The 14118-nt window shown below is 41.3% G+C and overlaps 1 protein-coding gene across 2 annotated transcripts in view; it reads left to right on the top strand.

Moving 5' to 3' along the window:
* Positions 1-946: 946 nt before the first annotated feature.
* Positions 947-14118, top strand: part of LOC128657306 (oocyte zinc finger protein XlCOF7.1-like) — a 142113-nt gene continuing 128941 nt past the window's right edge. For both annotated transcript variants that reach the window (XM_053711599.1, XM_053711600.1), the window contains exons 1-5: positions 947-1225; positions 8015-8074; positions 8278-8425; positions 12975-13073; positions 13212-13298. In XM_053711599.1, the coding sequence (XP_053567574.1) occupies positions 1148-1225; positions 8015-8074; positions 8278-8425; positions 12975-13073; positions 13212-13298 (472 nt within the window). In that variant the 5' untranslated portion in view covers positions 947-1147. The remainder of the gene's footprint in view (positions 1226-8014; positions 8075-8277; positions 8426-12974; positions 13074-13211; positions 13299-14118) is intronic.

Consider the following 14118-nt stretch of genomic DNA (forward strand, 5'->3'; position numbering starts at 1 on the left):
GGTGAGAGGTGAGCTGTGGGTGCGGAGAGAGGGGGTAATAGAGGGCTATGTGCGAGACAGAAGGGAGGTTAGAGTCTACACGGGCTAGAGTGTGAGATAGAGGGGGCCGCAAGTCTGCAGTGGCTGGGTGTGAGAGAGGGTGTCTTGAGCCTACAGAGACTGGGTGTGAGACAGAGAGGGGCTTATAGTCTATAGGTGCCTATAGGGGACTGAGAGTCTGTACATGGGCTTGGGTGTGAGATGAAGGGGGGCTGAGAGTCTGTACAGGGACTGGGGTGTGAGACGGAGGGGGGCTGAGAGTCTGTACAGGGACTGGGGTGTGAGACAGAGTGGGGCTGAGAGTCTGCACAGGGACTGGAGTGGGAGACAGAGGGGACTGAGATCTTGTACAGGGGCTTAGGTGTGGGACAGAGGGGGGTTGACAGCCTGTACAAGGGATGGGATGTGAGAAAAAGGGGTCTGAGAATCTGTACAGGGACAGAGTTGCGAGACAGAGGAGACTTAGATCTTGTACAGGGGCTTAGGTGTGAGGCAGAGGAGGACTGAGAACCAGTACAGGACTCACATAATTTGTAATTTTATTTTATGATCAATGTAATATGTGGGTTATATGATTCCTGTTTGAGCATAAATAGCAGATGAAGAATTGAGGGGCAGCAAGACAGATCTACCAGTTTGGGATAATCCCATAAATTACAGGATGACTGGTAACCAGGGAGCTGTGGCACTTAGTATTTTACATTTGTTTTTATTATTATTATTATTGGTTATTTGTAGAGTGCCAACAGATTCCGCAGCGCTTCCTGATTTATCAGATAACTGTGCATATTCCTGTATACAGTCACCTTCTCTTGCTTCTCATGATACTAATATTAAACCCCATAACGTTTGTCAAACCTGCTATATCAAGATTGTCACATTTTATCACTTTATATGTTATCTGCTCTACATGCAGTTGGTCACATGTGTAGAATTAGATTGTGCATAAATGAAATAAACATGATAAATATCACATAATCATCTCTTTACCATAATAAAAATACAGGAAGAGCTCTGATTATTTCTGATCTTTCACGTTAACCGTCTTCCTTTCTTCTTGCAGGTGTCACATTTATAGCATCTGACTCAGTCACTGACAAAGAACAAGATGAACAAATACAGGAAGCAGATGGCAGAGCAGTTCCTGAGTCAGGCCCTGGGCATCATCTGCCTGCTGACCGGAGAGGTAAGAGCTGCTGGGTAATGTCATGTAACACTGGTCCTATTTACTATGCTGCCTTTGATAAACCAGATCTATCTTACTTACCATAACTTTAGTTTACCCAGACCATCTCACTAACCCTAACTTCATCTCACCAAGACCATTTTACTAACCCTAACTTCATCTCACCCAGACCATCTCACTAACCCTAACTTCATCTCACCCAGACCATCTCACTAACCCTAACTTCATCTCACCCAGACCATCTCACTAACCCTAACTTCATCTCACCCAGACCATCTCACTACTTGGAACACTATCCTAATCCCTGTATTCAGGGATTTTCTATCACATTTGGAGACACTACATATTGTTTACACACTAATTATATTTAGGAATCGCTTATCTTTGATATTCTCACCATTTAAGTTTTTTAACATTTAGGATTGTATTTTTAACATTTAGGATTGTATTTTTGTACCTGCCATATGGTTTTATTCATATTTTTTACTGTATTCATGGATCCATGATAATTTCTTTCTGTGTTTTTATATACTATTACTTTGTATGATATTATATATTTTTTGTATGAGAGGATATGTATCTGTGCGTTGAGTAATTTTAACACAGCTTGATTGCAATTTTAAATACCTTTTATCCTGTATGTATGAATAAATTTGTTATAACCTTTTCACAGTCACATTAATGTTATTTAGATATATCCCGGCCCATTGTGAGGCGCTCCCTAGATTCTAATCCAACTGTTTTTTGAATCTGTAGACAAACTAGGTGTCTTGCTCTTTCTGGGGAGCTAGTAGGATATAGAGGAGACGCTGTGAGGAGCACAACATATTCTAACTTCATCTCACCCAGACCATCTCATTAACGCTAACTTCATCTCACCCAGACCATCTCACTAACCCTAACCTCATCTCACCTAGATCATCTCACTAACCCTAACCTCATCTCACCCAGACCATCTCACTAACCCTAACCTCAGCTTACCCATACCATCTCACTAACCATAACTCCATCTCACCCAGACCATCTCACTAACCCTAACTTCATCTCACTAACCCTAACTTCATCTCACCCAGACCATCTCACTAACCCTAACCTCAGCTTACCCAGACCATCTCACTAACCCTAACTTCATCTCACCCAGACCATCTCACTAACCCTAACTTCATCTCACCCAGACCATCTCACTAACCCTAACTTCATCTCACCCAGACCATCTCACTAACCCTAACTTCATCTCACCCAGACCATCTCACTAACCCTAACTTCATCTCACCCAGACCATCTCACTAACCCTAACTTCATCTCACCCAGACCATCTCACTAACCCTAACTTCATCTCACCCAGACCATCTCACTAACCCTAACTTCATCTCACCCAGACCATCTCACTAACCCTAACCTCATCTCACCCAGACCATCTCACTAACCCTAACCTCATCTCACCTAGATCATCTCACTAACCCTAACTTCATCTCACCCAGACGTCTCACTAACCCTAGCTTCAGCTCACCCAGACCATCAGACAAACCCTAACCAGACCATCTCACTAACACTAACTTAAAGGGCCTCTAAATGCAGTAGAATTGCATAATTAACAAGTGCATAATAAAAAGACAAAGCAATAACACCTACTCTGAATTTCAAATAAACAGATTTTTTCCTGACAAATTTATTTTTTCTCCCATTTTGCCGGCCCCCTGTATCATGTGACAGACATTAGCAATCACAGACTATTATTAATATTATCAGTTATTTGTAGAGCGCCAACAAATTCCACAACGCTAGTATACGGTTACCTTGTGAACTTGTGCACATGCTCAGTAGGATCTTGTTCCCCAGAAAGAGTGTATATAAAAAGATTGTGCAAAATTTGATAATGGAAGTAAATTGGAAAGTGTCTTAAAACTGCATGCTCTATCTGAATCATAAAGGTTTATTTTGACTTGAGTGTCCCTTTTAAAAGGGACAGGCTACTTCAAAATTGTTATTGTTTAAAAAGATAGATAATCTCTTTATTACCCATTCACCAGTTTTGCATCACCATCACTGTTATACTAATATACTTTTTTGCTTTATCATTATCTGTATCTAAGCTTCTGCAGACTGCCCCTTATCTCAGTGCTTTTTACAAGTTTGCCTTTTAGCCAACTAGTGCTGGTTCCTGCATAACTCCACAGGAGTGAGCATAATGTTTATCTATTTCACACATGGACTTGCACTGTCTTGCTGTGAAAAGTTAATAAAAAGCACTGTGATAAGAGGTGACCTCCAGGGACTTAGAAACAAGCAGAGATTTAGAGGTTTAGTTGTTAAAAAATATTTAAATATAACATTGTTGGTTATGCGTATCTGGGAATGGGTAGTAAAGGCGTTATCTATCTTTTTAAATAATAAATAAAATAAAGTAGACTTTCCCATTAAGCTTACTCACCTGCACAACCCTCCAACCAGTGGCGTATTTAGGTTTTGTGCTGCCCTAGGCACTCAAAATTCTGATGCCCCCCACGGTTTTAGATCTTTTTCCCCCTTAATATTTTTGGGGGTCAGTGTGTAAAATGTGTTGTTGTTACACTTGCATACAGGTGGGTTGAATTGCATGCATGTCATACCATTTTCTCCCTTAAAGAAAAGGGAGAGAAAAGAAGAAGAGGAGAGAAAGGGAGGGAATGAAGGAAGGGAGGGAGAGGAGAAAAGGGGGGAGGGAAAGAAAAGAGTGAAAGAAGGGAGCAAGGGAGGGAGTTGAGAGAAAGAAGAGAGGGAAATAAAGAAGGGAGGGTAGGAGGGAGACGGGAGTTGAGGGAGAAATGGAAAGAAGAGAGCAAGGATGGGAGGGAAAGAAGAATACACTTTGAAACAATCACTACCCTTCACATGCAACAACATACAGTAATTACCATCATTCAAGTAAATAAACTTTTTAAGTGTCCGTTTACTATTTACTCCGTGGGTTCATGAACGCAGCGAAAGCTAGCTATTAGTAGCTAACATACATTAGCACTGCGAGTTTATGATTAGACATCACAAGCTGATCTAAGCAGTGCACAGACGTATCCAGTCTGTTAGTTACTAAGACCTGCAATAAGCACTGCGCTTGCAGACCCGCCACAGCTGACAAGGGGAGGCAGCATATCGGCACAAGGTCTTCTCCTCAAGCCTCACCTTGTAAGCATATTCCCGGGCAAGTTTCTCACCAAGAACGCTTCCACTGAAAAAATGCCGGCGGCTCTAAATGAAGCAATGGTTTAAAGAGCACTACCTGTGAAGAGCGACCTTAATCAGTGCACATGCCTTGTCTTCTCTGTAAAAGCCTGCACTTTATCGCTCACTGTACTGTGTGCTGGCTTTTAGAGAGAGGATAGGGCAGATGTGCTGGCCCTCCCAAATCTGCTGCCCTAGGCACCGGTCTTGTTGGCGTAGGCCATAATACGCCCCTACCTCCAACACAAATCCTCCCCCAGCACCCAGGGCCCCTCTGCACAAACCTCTGCTGCTGCAAAAAATACTAATCCTAACACCCAAGATCCCTCCCACTATAAAGAAAAATCCTAAGCATACAAAGCTCTACTACATGACATCTATTGCTAAAACTCCCTCCCGAACCTAAAGGCCCCTCTGCATGACCCCAACTACAAAAAAAGCCTTAATACCCAAGGGACCCCAGCACCAACAGAACCTCCTATCAATCAATTGCTCAACTCCCCCCATCACACCCTCTCAAATAACATAGTAACATAGTAGATGAGGTTAAAAAAAGACCGAAGTCCATCGAGTTCAACCTATACAAATCTTAAATATATACAAAAAGCTCCAGTTAAGCTTAAATAATCCCACTAAAAGGTGACCCATTTAATACTAGCAATCATATCCATGAATTTTGTTTATAGACAGAAATGTATCCAAATAATTTTTAAATGTATCTAGGGTATTGGCATTCATTACCTCCCTTGGTAATGAGTTCCACAATTTTATTGCTCTTACAGTGAAAAAACGTTTCCGTTGCAGGAGATTAAATCTCTTTTCCTCCAACCTTAAATTGTGACCTCTGGTCACAAACAATTTTCTTGGAATAAACAGAGCTTCTGCCATCTCTGTATATGGGCCTTGAATATATTTATATAAAGTAATCATGTCACCTCTTAAGCGCCTTTTTTCTAAAGAAAACAGACCCAGTTTGGCTAGCCTCTCCTCATAGGTTAAATTCTCCAATCCCCTTATTAGCTTTGTGGCCCTTCTCTGAACTTTTTCTAGTTCTGCAATATATTTTTTTGCGATTGGTCCCCAGAACTGCACTCCATACTCAAGGTGAGGTCTTACCAGGGCTTTATATAGGGACATAATTATGCTTTCCTCCCTTGAGTCAATGCCTCTTTTAATACATGCTAGTATCTTATTAGCCTTTGAAGCTGCTGCCCTGCATTGTGCACCCATCTTTAGCTTGTTATCTATTACTACCCCCAAATCCCTTTCCTCCTGTGTTTGGCTAAGTCTTGTCCCATTTAAATAATACGTTGCCTGCTTATTTTTACTTCCAAAATGTAGAACCTTGCATATTCCCGTATTAAATCTCATTTTCCATTTACCTGCCCATACTTTTTGCAAGTCCCTTTGTAACGAAAGTTCATCCTGCTCTGACCTAATGACCTTACTTAACTTAGTATCATCTGCAAAAATAGAGATGTCGCTATTTAATCCTAGCTCCAAGTAATTTATAAAAATATTAAAAAGAATAGGGCCCAGCACTGATCCCTGGGGTACTCCACTGATTACCTTTGTCCAATCTGAGTATGATCCATTTACTACTACTCGTTGCTCCCTATCTTTTATCCAGTTATTTATCCACAAACTAACATTTTCAGCTATTCCCAGTCCCTTAATTTTGTGCATTAATCTCTCATGTGGCACTGTATCAAACGACTTTGCAAAATCTAAGTATATCACATCAACTGATTCCCCTTTATCTATATTTTTACTTACTTCCTCATAGAATCGAATTAGATTAGTTTGACATGATCTATTTCTCATAAAACCATGCTGATTAGAACTCATAATCTTGTTTACACGAATATACTCATCAATATAATCCCTTCAAATATCTTCCCCACTATTGATGTCAGACTAACTGGTCTATAGCTTCCTGGATCATCCTTACTTCCCTTTTTGAAGAGTGGCACCACAGCAGCTTTACGCCAATCCTTGAGTACCATGCCTGAGGATAATGAGTCTTGAAAAATTAAGAGTAGAGGTTTGTCTATAAAAGTGCTAAGTTCCCTTAACACCCTTGGGTGTATTCCATCTGGGCCTGGAGTTTTATTTACATTAATATTATCCAATTTGTTCCTGATATCCTCTATACATTACCCAATTAATGGTATGGGCTGGCATGTTCTATTTTGTTCTAAAGTATCATCCAATGGTTCCTCTCTTGTGTATACTGAAGAAAAAAACTGGTTTAGTATCTCAGCCTTCTACCCTCCCCGCATTTTAATGTACCTATATTGTCTTTCTTAGATTTTTTTGCTATTTATGTACTTGAAGAACCTTTTAGGGTTAGATTTAGAATCCTTTGCAATTTATTTTTCATTTTCAATTTTGGCTAATTTGATTGCTTTTTTGCATGCTTTGTTACATTCCTTATAAATATGAAATTTTGAGTCTGTACTATTTTCTTTGAATAATTTAAATGCTACGTTTTTTTCCTAATTTCTCTTAACACATTTATATTCGGCCACATTGGCTTGGATTTTGTATTTTTATTTTTATAACCATATGGTATTTGTTGATATGTATATTTATTTAACAAAGTTTTAAACGTTATCCATTTATCCTCTGTATTTTTATAGAGAATACTTTGTCCCAATTTATGTTATTTAATGATTTCCTTAAATCGTTGAATTTTGCTTTCTTAAAGTTAAAAGTCTTGGTTAAACCTTTAAGACACTGCTTATGAAAAGAAATTTCAAATGTGACCATTTTATGATCACTGTTACCCAAATGTTCTTTGACTTCTATGTTTGATATTATATCTGTATTATTTGATAGCACTAAATCCAATATAGCGTTACTCCTAGTTGGCTCCTCTATTAATTGTGACAAGAAGTTATCCCTGAGAACATTTATAAATCTATCCCCCTTAACTGAATTACTAGTTTCATTGGCCCAGTTTATATCAGGGTAGTTAAAATCCCCCATAATTACAGCACTGTTATTAGCAGCCTTACCTATTTGTATTAGTATTTGAGTTTCATCCAGGTCACTAATGTTGGGGGGCTTGTAGCATGTTCTTAGTAATATTTTGTTAGGATTTTTCCCCCCACTCTTTATTTCCACCCACAGGGTCTCTACATTGTCGCCTGTATCAGAAATATCTTCCCTTATTGTAGGTTTAAGGTTAGGTTTAATATACATGCAGATTCCTCCACCCCTTTTATTATTTCTGTCCCTCCTAAATAAAGTATACCCCTCTAAGTTAACTGCCCAGACATGTGAATCATCCCACCAAGTTTCAGTTATACTGATAACATCATAGTCCTCTTCTGCAACTAAGAGCGTCAGCTCCCCCATTTTACCTGTCACGCTTCTTGCATTTGTTGTCATACATTTAATGTTCCAGCAATGTCTATATTCCTGAGCTCATGTCTTTAGCAGCTTTTATCCATAGTGGTCCCACAAAATTATCCACTATATTTTATTTATTTATATGTTTTGTGATGATCGAGAGAAGTAAAAAAAAAAAAAAACTTGTTAGTCCAGGCAAATGGAGTCTGATGATCTTTCTCATACATATTATAGGAATACACCCTTGTGAAGAAGAGGCCCTCCCACAGCAGCGTTCAACAGCTGAGTGGAGAGGTGAGAACTGCTGGGGAATGGGACATTATAGCAGCATCAGGGCACAGTGACTCCCTTTACTGACCCATCTGGCCTTGTGTGTATTTCCTACCTACTGTCTGTGTCTCTGTATGTTCACATTAACATTATCTTGGCTCTGTCAGTAAAAGTGTGTGACAGAACCAGTCCCTGTGTCAGCGCTGAATGAGTTGTGTGTGTTTCAGATGCCTATAAAGTGTGATGATGTTGCTGTATATTTCTCTATGGAGGAGTGGGAGTATATAGAGGAACACAAGGAGCTTTACAGGGACGTCATGATGGAGACTCACCAAGCAGTAAGGACTACGGAGATCCCAGGAAATGAAATTTTCGGTAACGCTGTATAGTAATAAATATCTCACTCAGGAAATGCACCTATTATTATTATTATTATTATTATTATTATTATTATTATTATTATTATTATTTTATAAAGCGCCAACAGATTCGGTAGCGCTGTCCATGGGTACAAAGATAAAAGTACAGTACAATACAATATAAAAGACACCAGACAAAGTTTAACAAACCAATACAGGGGGAATTGAGGGCCCTGTTCCCATTGGAACTTACAATCTAGATGGGTAGGAGGGTGAGAAACAGGAGGTGGGGACTGCAGATGTGAGAATGATGTTAGTGTGGCGTTAGATGAGGGCAGCTATTCGGCAAGTGGAATTAATTTGTTACTGATTTGGAGATAGGCTTCCCTGAACCAAAAGGTCTTAAGGGAGCATTTAAAGGGGGAAAGGTTAAGGGAAAGTCTGACAGCTTGAGGAAATGCGTTCCAGATGGTTGGTGCCGAATGAGAGAAGTCCTGTAGTCTAGCATGGGAGGAGGTGATGGTAGAAGATGCAAGGAGCAGGTCATTGTTGGATCTTAGGGGGCAGGCTGGAGTATATTTGTTAATGAGTTAGGACAGGTAGGGTGGGGCTGCGTTGGTAAGGGCTTTGTAGGTCGGAGTGAGAATTTTGAATTTAATTCTGCTGTGAATGGGGAGCCAGTGAAGGGACTCGCAGATAGGTGCAGCAGATACAGATTGTCGGGAGGGGTGGATTAGCCTAGCAGAGGCATTTAGGATGGATTGAAGAGGGGAGAGGCGGGAGAGAGGGAGGCCAGTTAGTAGGTTATTACAGTAGTCATGTTGGGAAATTACCAGGGAGTGGATTAGCTGTTTAGTAGTTTCAGCACTCAGAAACGGATGAATTTTGGAGATATTGCGTAGGTGGTTGCGACAGGATGAAGAGAGCAATTAGATGTGGGGTATGAAGGACAGATTGGAGTCAAGTGTAACTCCTAGGCAGTGGACTTGGGGTGATGGGGAGATAGTGGTGTCACCAACAGTGATTGAAAAGTTAGAAACCGGGGTAGAATTAGAGGGGAGGGATTAAAAGGAACTCAGTCTTGCACATGTTGATTTTTAGGTGGTGAGAGGCCATCCAAGAACAAATGCCAGATAAGCAGACACTGATGTGAGAAAGGACAGAAGGAGAGAGTGCAGGGGTGGATAGGTAGATCTGAGTATCATCAGCATAAAGGTGATAGTTGAAGCCATAGCTACTGATAGGTTTACCCAGTGAGGAAGTATAAATAGAGAAGAGTAGAGAACCCAGAACAGAGCCTTGAGGTACTCCAACAGACAGAGGCAATGGATAGGAGGAGTTGCCAGCAAAAGAAACAGAAAAGGAACTATTAGAGAGATAAGAGTGGATCCAGTAGAGGGCAGTGTCAGAGAGCCCAAGGGAGCTGAGAGTCCATAGGAGAAGGGGATGGTCAACGGTGTCAAAGGCAGCACACAGGTCAAGTAAGATAAGTATTGAGTAGTGGCCGTTGTTTTTAGCAAAAAGAAGATCGTTGGGAACCTTGGTAAGGGCATTCTCAGTTGAGTGTTGGGGAAGGAAGCCAGATTGCAAGGGGTCAAGCAATGAGTTGGAGGACAAGAAGCGGGTTAGGCAATCGAAATCTAGTTTTTCCAGGACTTTTGAAGCTAGCGGTAGCAGTGATGTGGGGCGGTAGTTGCAGGAGCATTGGGGTCGAGGGAGGGTTCTTTGAGGAGGGGGGTGACCTTTGCATGTTTGAAGGCAGATGGGAATGCACCAGTAGTAAGGGATAGGTTGAATATGTGAGTAAGAGCTGGAGTGAGGGTAGAAGACAGAGAAGGTATTAGATGTGAAGGGATAGGGTCAAGTGGGCTGTGGTGTGAGGTGTGAGGAAGACATTAGGGAACTCACTTCATTCTCAGTGGTTGGGGGGGAAGGTGCTGAGAGTGATGGAGGGGGTGGCAGGGGGCGGAGATGGAAGGTTGGAGTCTTGTGTTGGGATATTACTTCAGATGGTAAGTGTTTTGTTGAAAAAGTAGTCTGCCAGGTCTTGAGCACTAAAGGCAGATGAAGGGGGTGGTGCAGGTGGATAAAGGAGAGAGTTGAAAATGGAGAAGAGACATTTAGGGTTTGAGGAGTGAGTAGATATAAGAGAAGAGAAGTAGGTTTGCTTGGCTAAGTGAAGGGCAGAGGAGTAAGAATAAAGAATGAAGTTATAGTGGAGGAAATCTGGTTCAGAGCGCGATTTCCTCCAGTCGCGTTCAGCAGCACGGGAACATTTTTGCAGGTAGCTTGTTTGCTTAGAGTGCCAGGGTTGGAGCTGAAGATGTGGGGTTTTGCGTATTTGGGGAGGAGCAAAAGTGCCAAGTGCAAAGGAGAGAGTATTGTTATAGTGGGTTGTAGCAAGGTCAGGGCAGGATATTGTGGAAGTGTGGGGGAGGCGTTTTTGAATACGTTTGGAAAGTTGGAGAGGATCCACAGTGTGCAGATTTTTACAGGTGTGAGGGGGAGAAGAAGGTTTAGCCTGTATATTAAGATTAAAGGTGAGCAAATGGTGGTCTGAAATGGGAAATGTGCGACAGGTGACATCAGAGAGAGAGCAGAGATAAGAGAATACTAGATCAATAGAGTATCCGTTGCGGTGAGTAGGGAATAGCGTGGATTGTGAGAGACCAAAGGAGTTTGTGAGTGAGAGAAGCTTAGAGACAGCAGGGGCAGATGGGTTATCAATGGGGATGTTGAAGTCCCCGAGGATTAGAGCAGGTGTATTTATAGAGAGAAAGTGAGAAAGCCAGGCAGCAAAGTTATCAAGGAATTGGGAATTTGGTCCGGGGGTGGGGGGGGGGGGGTGATAGATAACTGCCACCCTGAGGGAGAGGGGAGAGAGATGGATGAGGATGCAGGTGCTGATAGGAGCAGGAGGGGGAGAGTAAGATACTAACACAGCCACCATTTCTCTCACCTGGCCTAGGTGTGTGGCTAAAGTGGAGACCACCATGCGTGAGAGCAGCAATGGACGCAGTGTCAGAAGATAACCAGGTTTCAGTAATTGCTAGAAGATTGAAGGCGTTAGAAACAAACAGGTTGTGAACAGTTGTAAGTTTGTTACAGACAGAGCGTGCATTCCAAAGAGCAGAAGAAAAGAGAGGGGATAAGCGCTGTGGGTTAATAGAGATGAGATTATTAGGATTGCGTGATCTAGAGTTTTTACAGTGGGAGACTGAGTGAGAGTGTTAAAGTGTGGTGATTGCTGCAGGGTCAGGGTTAGGAGAGACATCACAAGCAGCAAGCACAAGTAGGAGTGAGAGTGACAGAAGGAGAGCATTGTGCAGGTGTATAGTTAGTAAGTTTTACCTGTTAGTGGGACTGCAGTTTTCCCCCTCCAGTTCTTAACTCGCCACTTGTAAGACAGGGCACTTAGAAGCACAGGGCACACATAGCCAAGGCAGAATATGCTGTGATCTGAGATGTCATCGCAGAAAATGCAGCATGTCTGCAGAAAGAATAGGACACATGCAGGAACTGTTAACACACTTTGCAGCGCTACTCAACATTAGACTGTTATCTTCAAACACTGCTGTGCTCTGGCTGCACTGTGTAAGTGTTCCTTATCACAGTGCATCCAGAGCAAAGTGCTGTTTGAAGAGAACAGTCAAATACAGAGTAGCGTTGCAAAGCAGCAGTGCATTTATTGTTTCCTGGCTCTCATCTTTCTGAATGTAAGATGTTCTTGTTAGCAATGCATCTTTTTTATTACTACATTTCTACCTTGTGATGTTAAACCAAGAGAAAAGGAAACATTTTTTCAGATGCCTTTTTTTTTTTTTTTTGCAACTTATTTACAATGCATTTTTTAACTGCATCCCTAAATTATAAAACTTAAAAAAAAATGCTTTACTCTCCAGTTAATCAACACATTACAATTGAACTGATGATTTTGTGTAACTACCTGATTTAAAATTTTATTTCATTTCAAAATGACCTGCAGAAAATTGTTCACTAAAAAAATGTAATCACAGAAAGTGAAGAAAAGTTCTGCCTCTGGGGCCAAGGCTCAGATAGCCTTTGCTCAGCATTGTATTACAAACAGATTAAAGGAACATGGAAGGGCCACAAGTCAGATAATGGAAACGGGAGAGATGCATACCAGTGTATTACAAACAGATTAAAGGGACGTGGAAGAGCAATCGGCATATAAAGCAAGCAGGAGAGATGCATACCTCTAGAGAGATGAGATGAAGGGTTAGAACAATGCTTCATGTTGTTAGCAGAGCATTCTGGATGATAGTGTTATGGATATATTTAGAAATATATAAAGAACAAGAGATGCGCATGTGTGTACCAGTAACACAATGGAAATAAGCTAAAAGTATCCAAAAACAGGGTACTCACATTTGTGAGGAGCACTCAGACAGTGCTATTAGAGGCAGGCTGGAGGTTTAGCAGTGACCCAGCTCACTATTCAGTCTTGGTAATCAGGAACAGATCCCAATATCTGGATAAGCAAAAAGAAACAAAAATTGTTTCATATCCATTTAACTAAATATACTGATTTTATTCTTTATTAGAACTAACAAGTTACAGAGATGAAAATCTAGACACAGGAGCACATGGAGAACTTGTACAGAATATTCAGCCAGTGGAGACCCCATCAGAAGTCTCTGCAGGTAACAGATCTATGGCAGAAGCTACTAGTAATGTTTTCAACTAATGATGTGTTGTGTAATATTACTATATAATCAGATTGTGTGAGATAACTGCACTTAAATCCATTTATCCAAAAAAATCATTTTATTCTTTATTAGAACTAACAGGTCACAGTAATGAAAATCTAGACACAGGATCACATGGAGAACTTGTACAGAATATTCAGCCATCAGATGTCTCTGCAGGTGAGTGATCTATGGTATAAGCTTCACAGTTAGAAAACTCAGATTCTAAAATGTTTTGCTCCTATGTTAATGATGAGCCTCAGGACAGACAGATTGTAATACTAAAATATATTTGGTTCACACCCCTACCTTATCTTTTCTTCTCTCTCACCCTCTGCTTCATGTAAATGGTACACACACACATGCCCTCTCTCACCCTCTGCTTCATGTAAATAGTACACACACATGCCATCTCTTCCCTTCTCTCTCATACTCTGCTTCATGTAAATGATACACACACGCCCTCTCTTCCCTTCTCTCTCATACTCTGCTTCATGTAAATGGTACACACACATGCCCTCTCTTCCCTTCTCTCTCATACTCTGCTTCATGTAAATGGTACACACACACATGCCCTCTCTTCCCTTCTCTCTCATACTCTGCTTCATGTAAATGGTACACACACACACATGCCCTCTCTTCCCTTCTCTCTCACCCTTTGCTTCATGTAAATGGCACACACACATGCCCTCTCTTCCCTTCTCTCTCACCCTCTGCTTCATGTAAATAATACACACACACGCCCTCTCTTCCCTTCTCTCTCATACTCTGCTTCATGTAAATGGTACACACACATGCTCTCTCTTCCCTTCTCTCTCACCCTCTGCTTCATGTAAATAATACACACACACGCCCTCTCTTCCCTTCTCTCTCATACTCTGCTTCATGTAAATGGTACACACACACGCCCTCTCTTCCCTTCTCTCTCATACTCTGCTTCATGTAAATGGTACACACACATGCCCTCTCTTCCCTTCTCTCTCACCCTCTGCTTCATGTA

This window comes from Bombina bombina, chromosome 4, assembly GCF_027579735.1.
Source record: "Bombina bombina isolate aBomBom1 chromosome 4, aBomBom1.pri, whole genome shotgun sequence".
NCBI classification, from domain to species: Eukaryota; Metazoa; Chordata; class Amphibia; order Anura; family Bombinatoridae; genus Bombina; species Bombina bombina.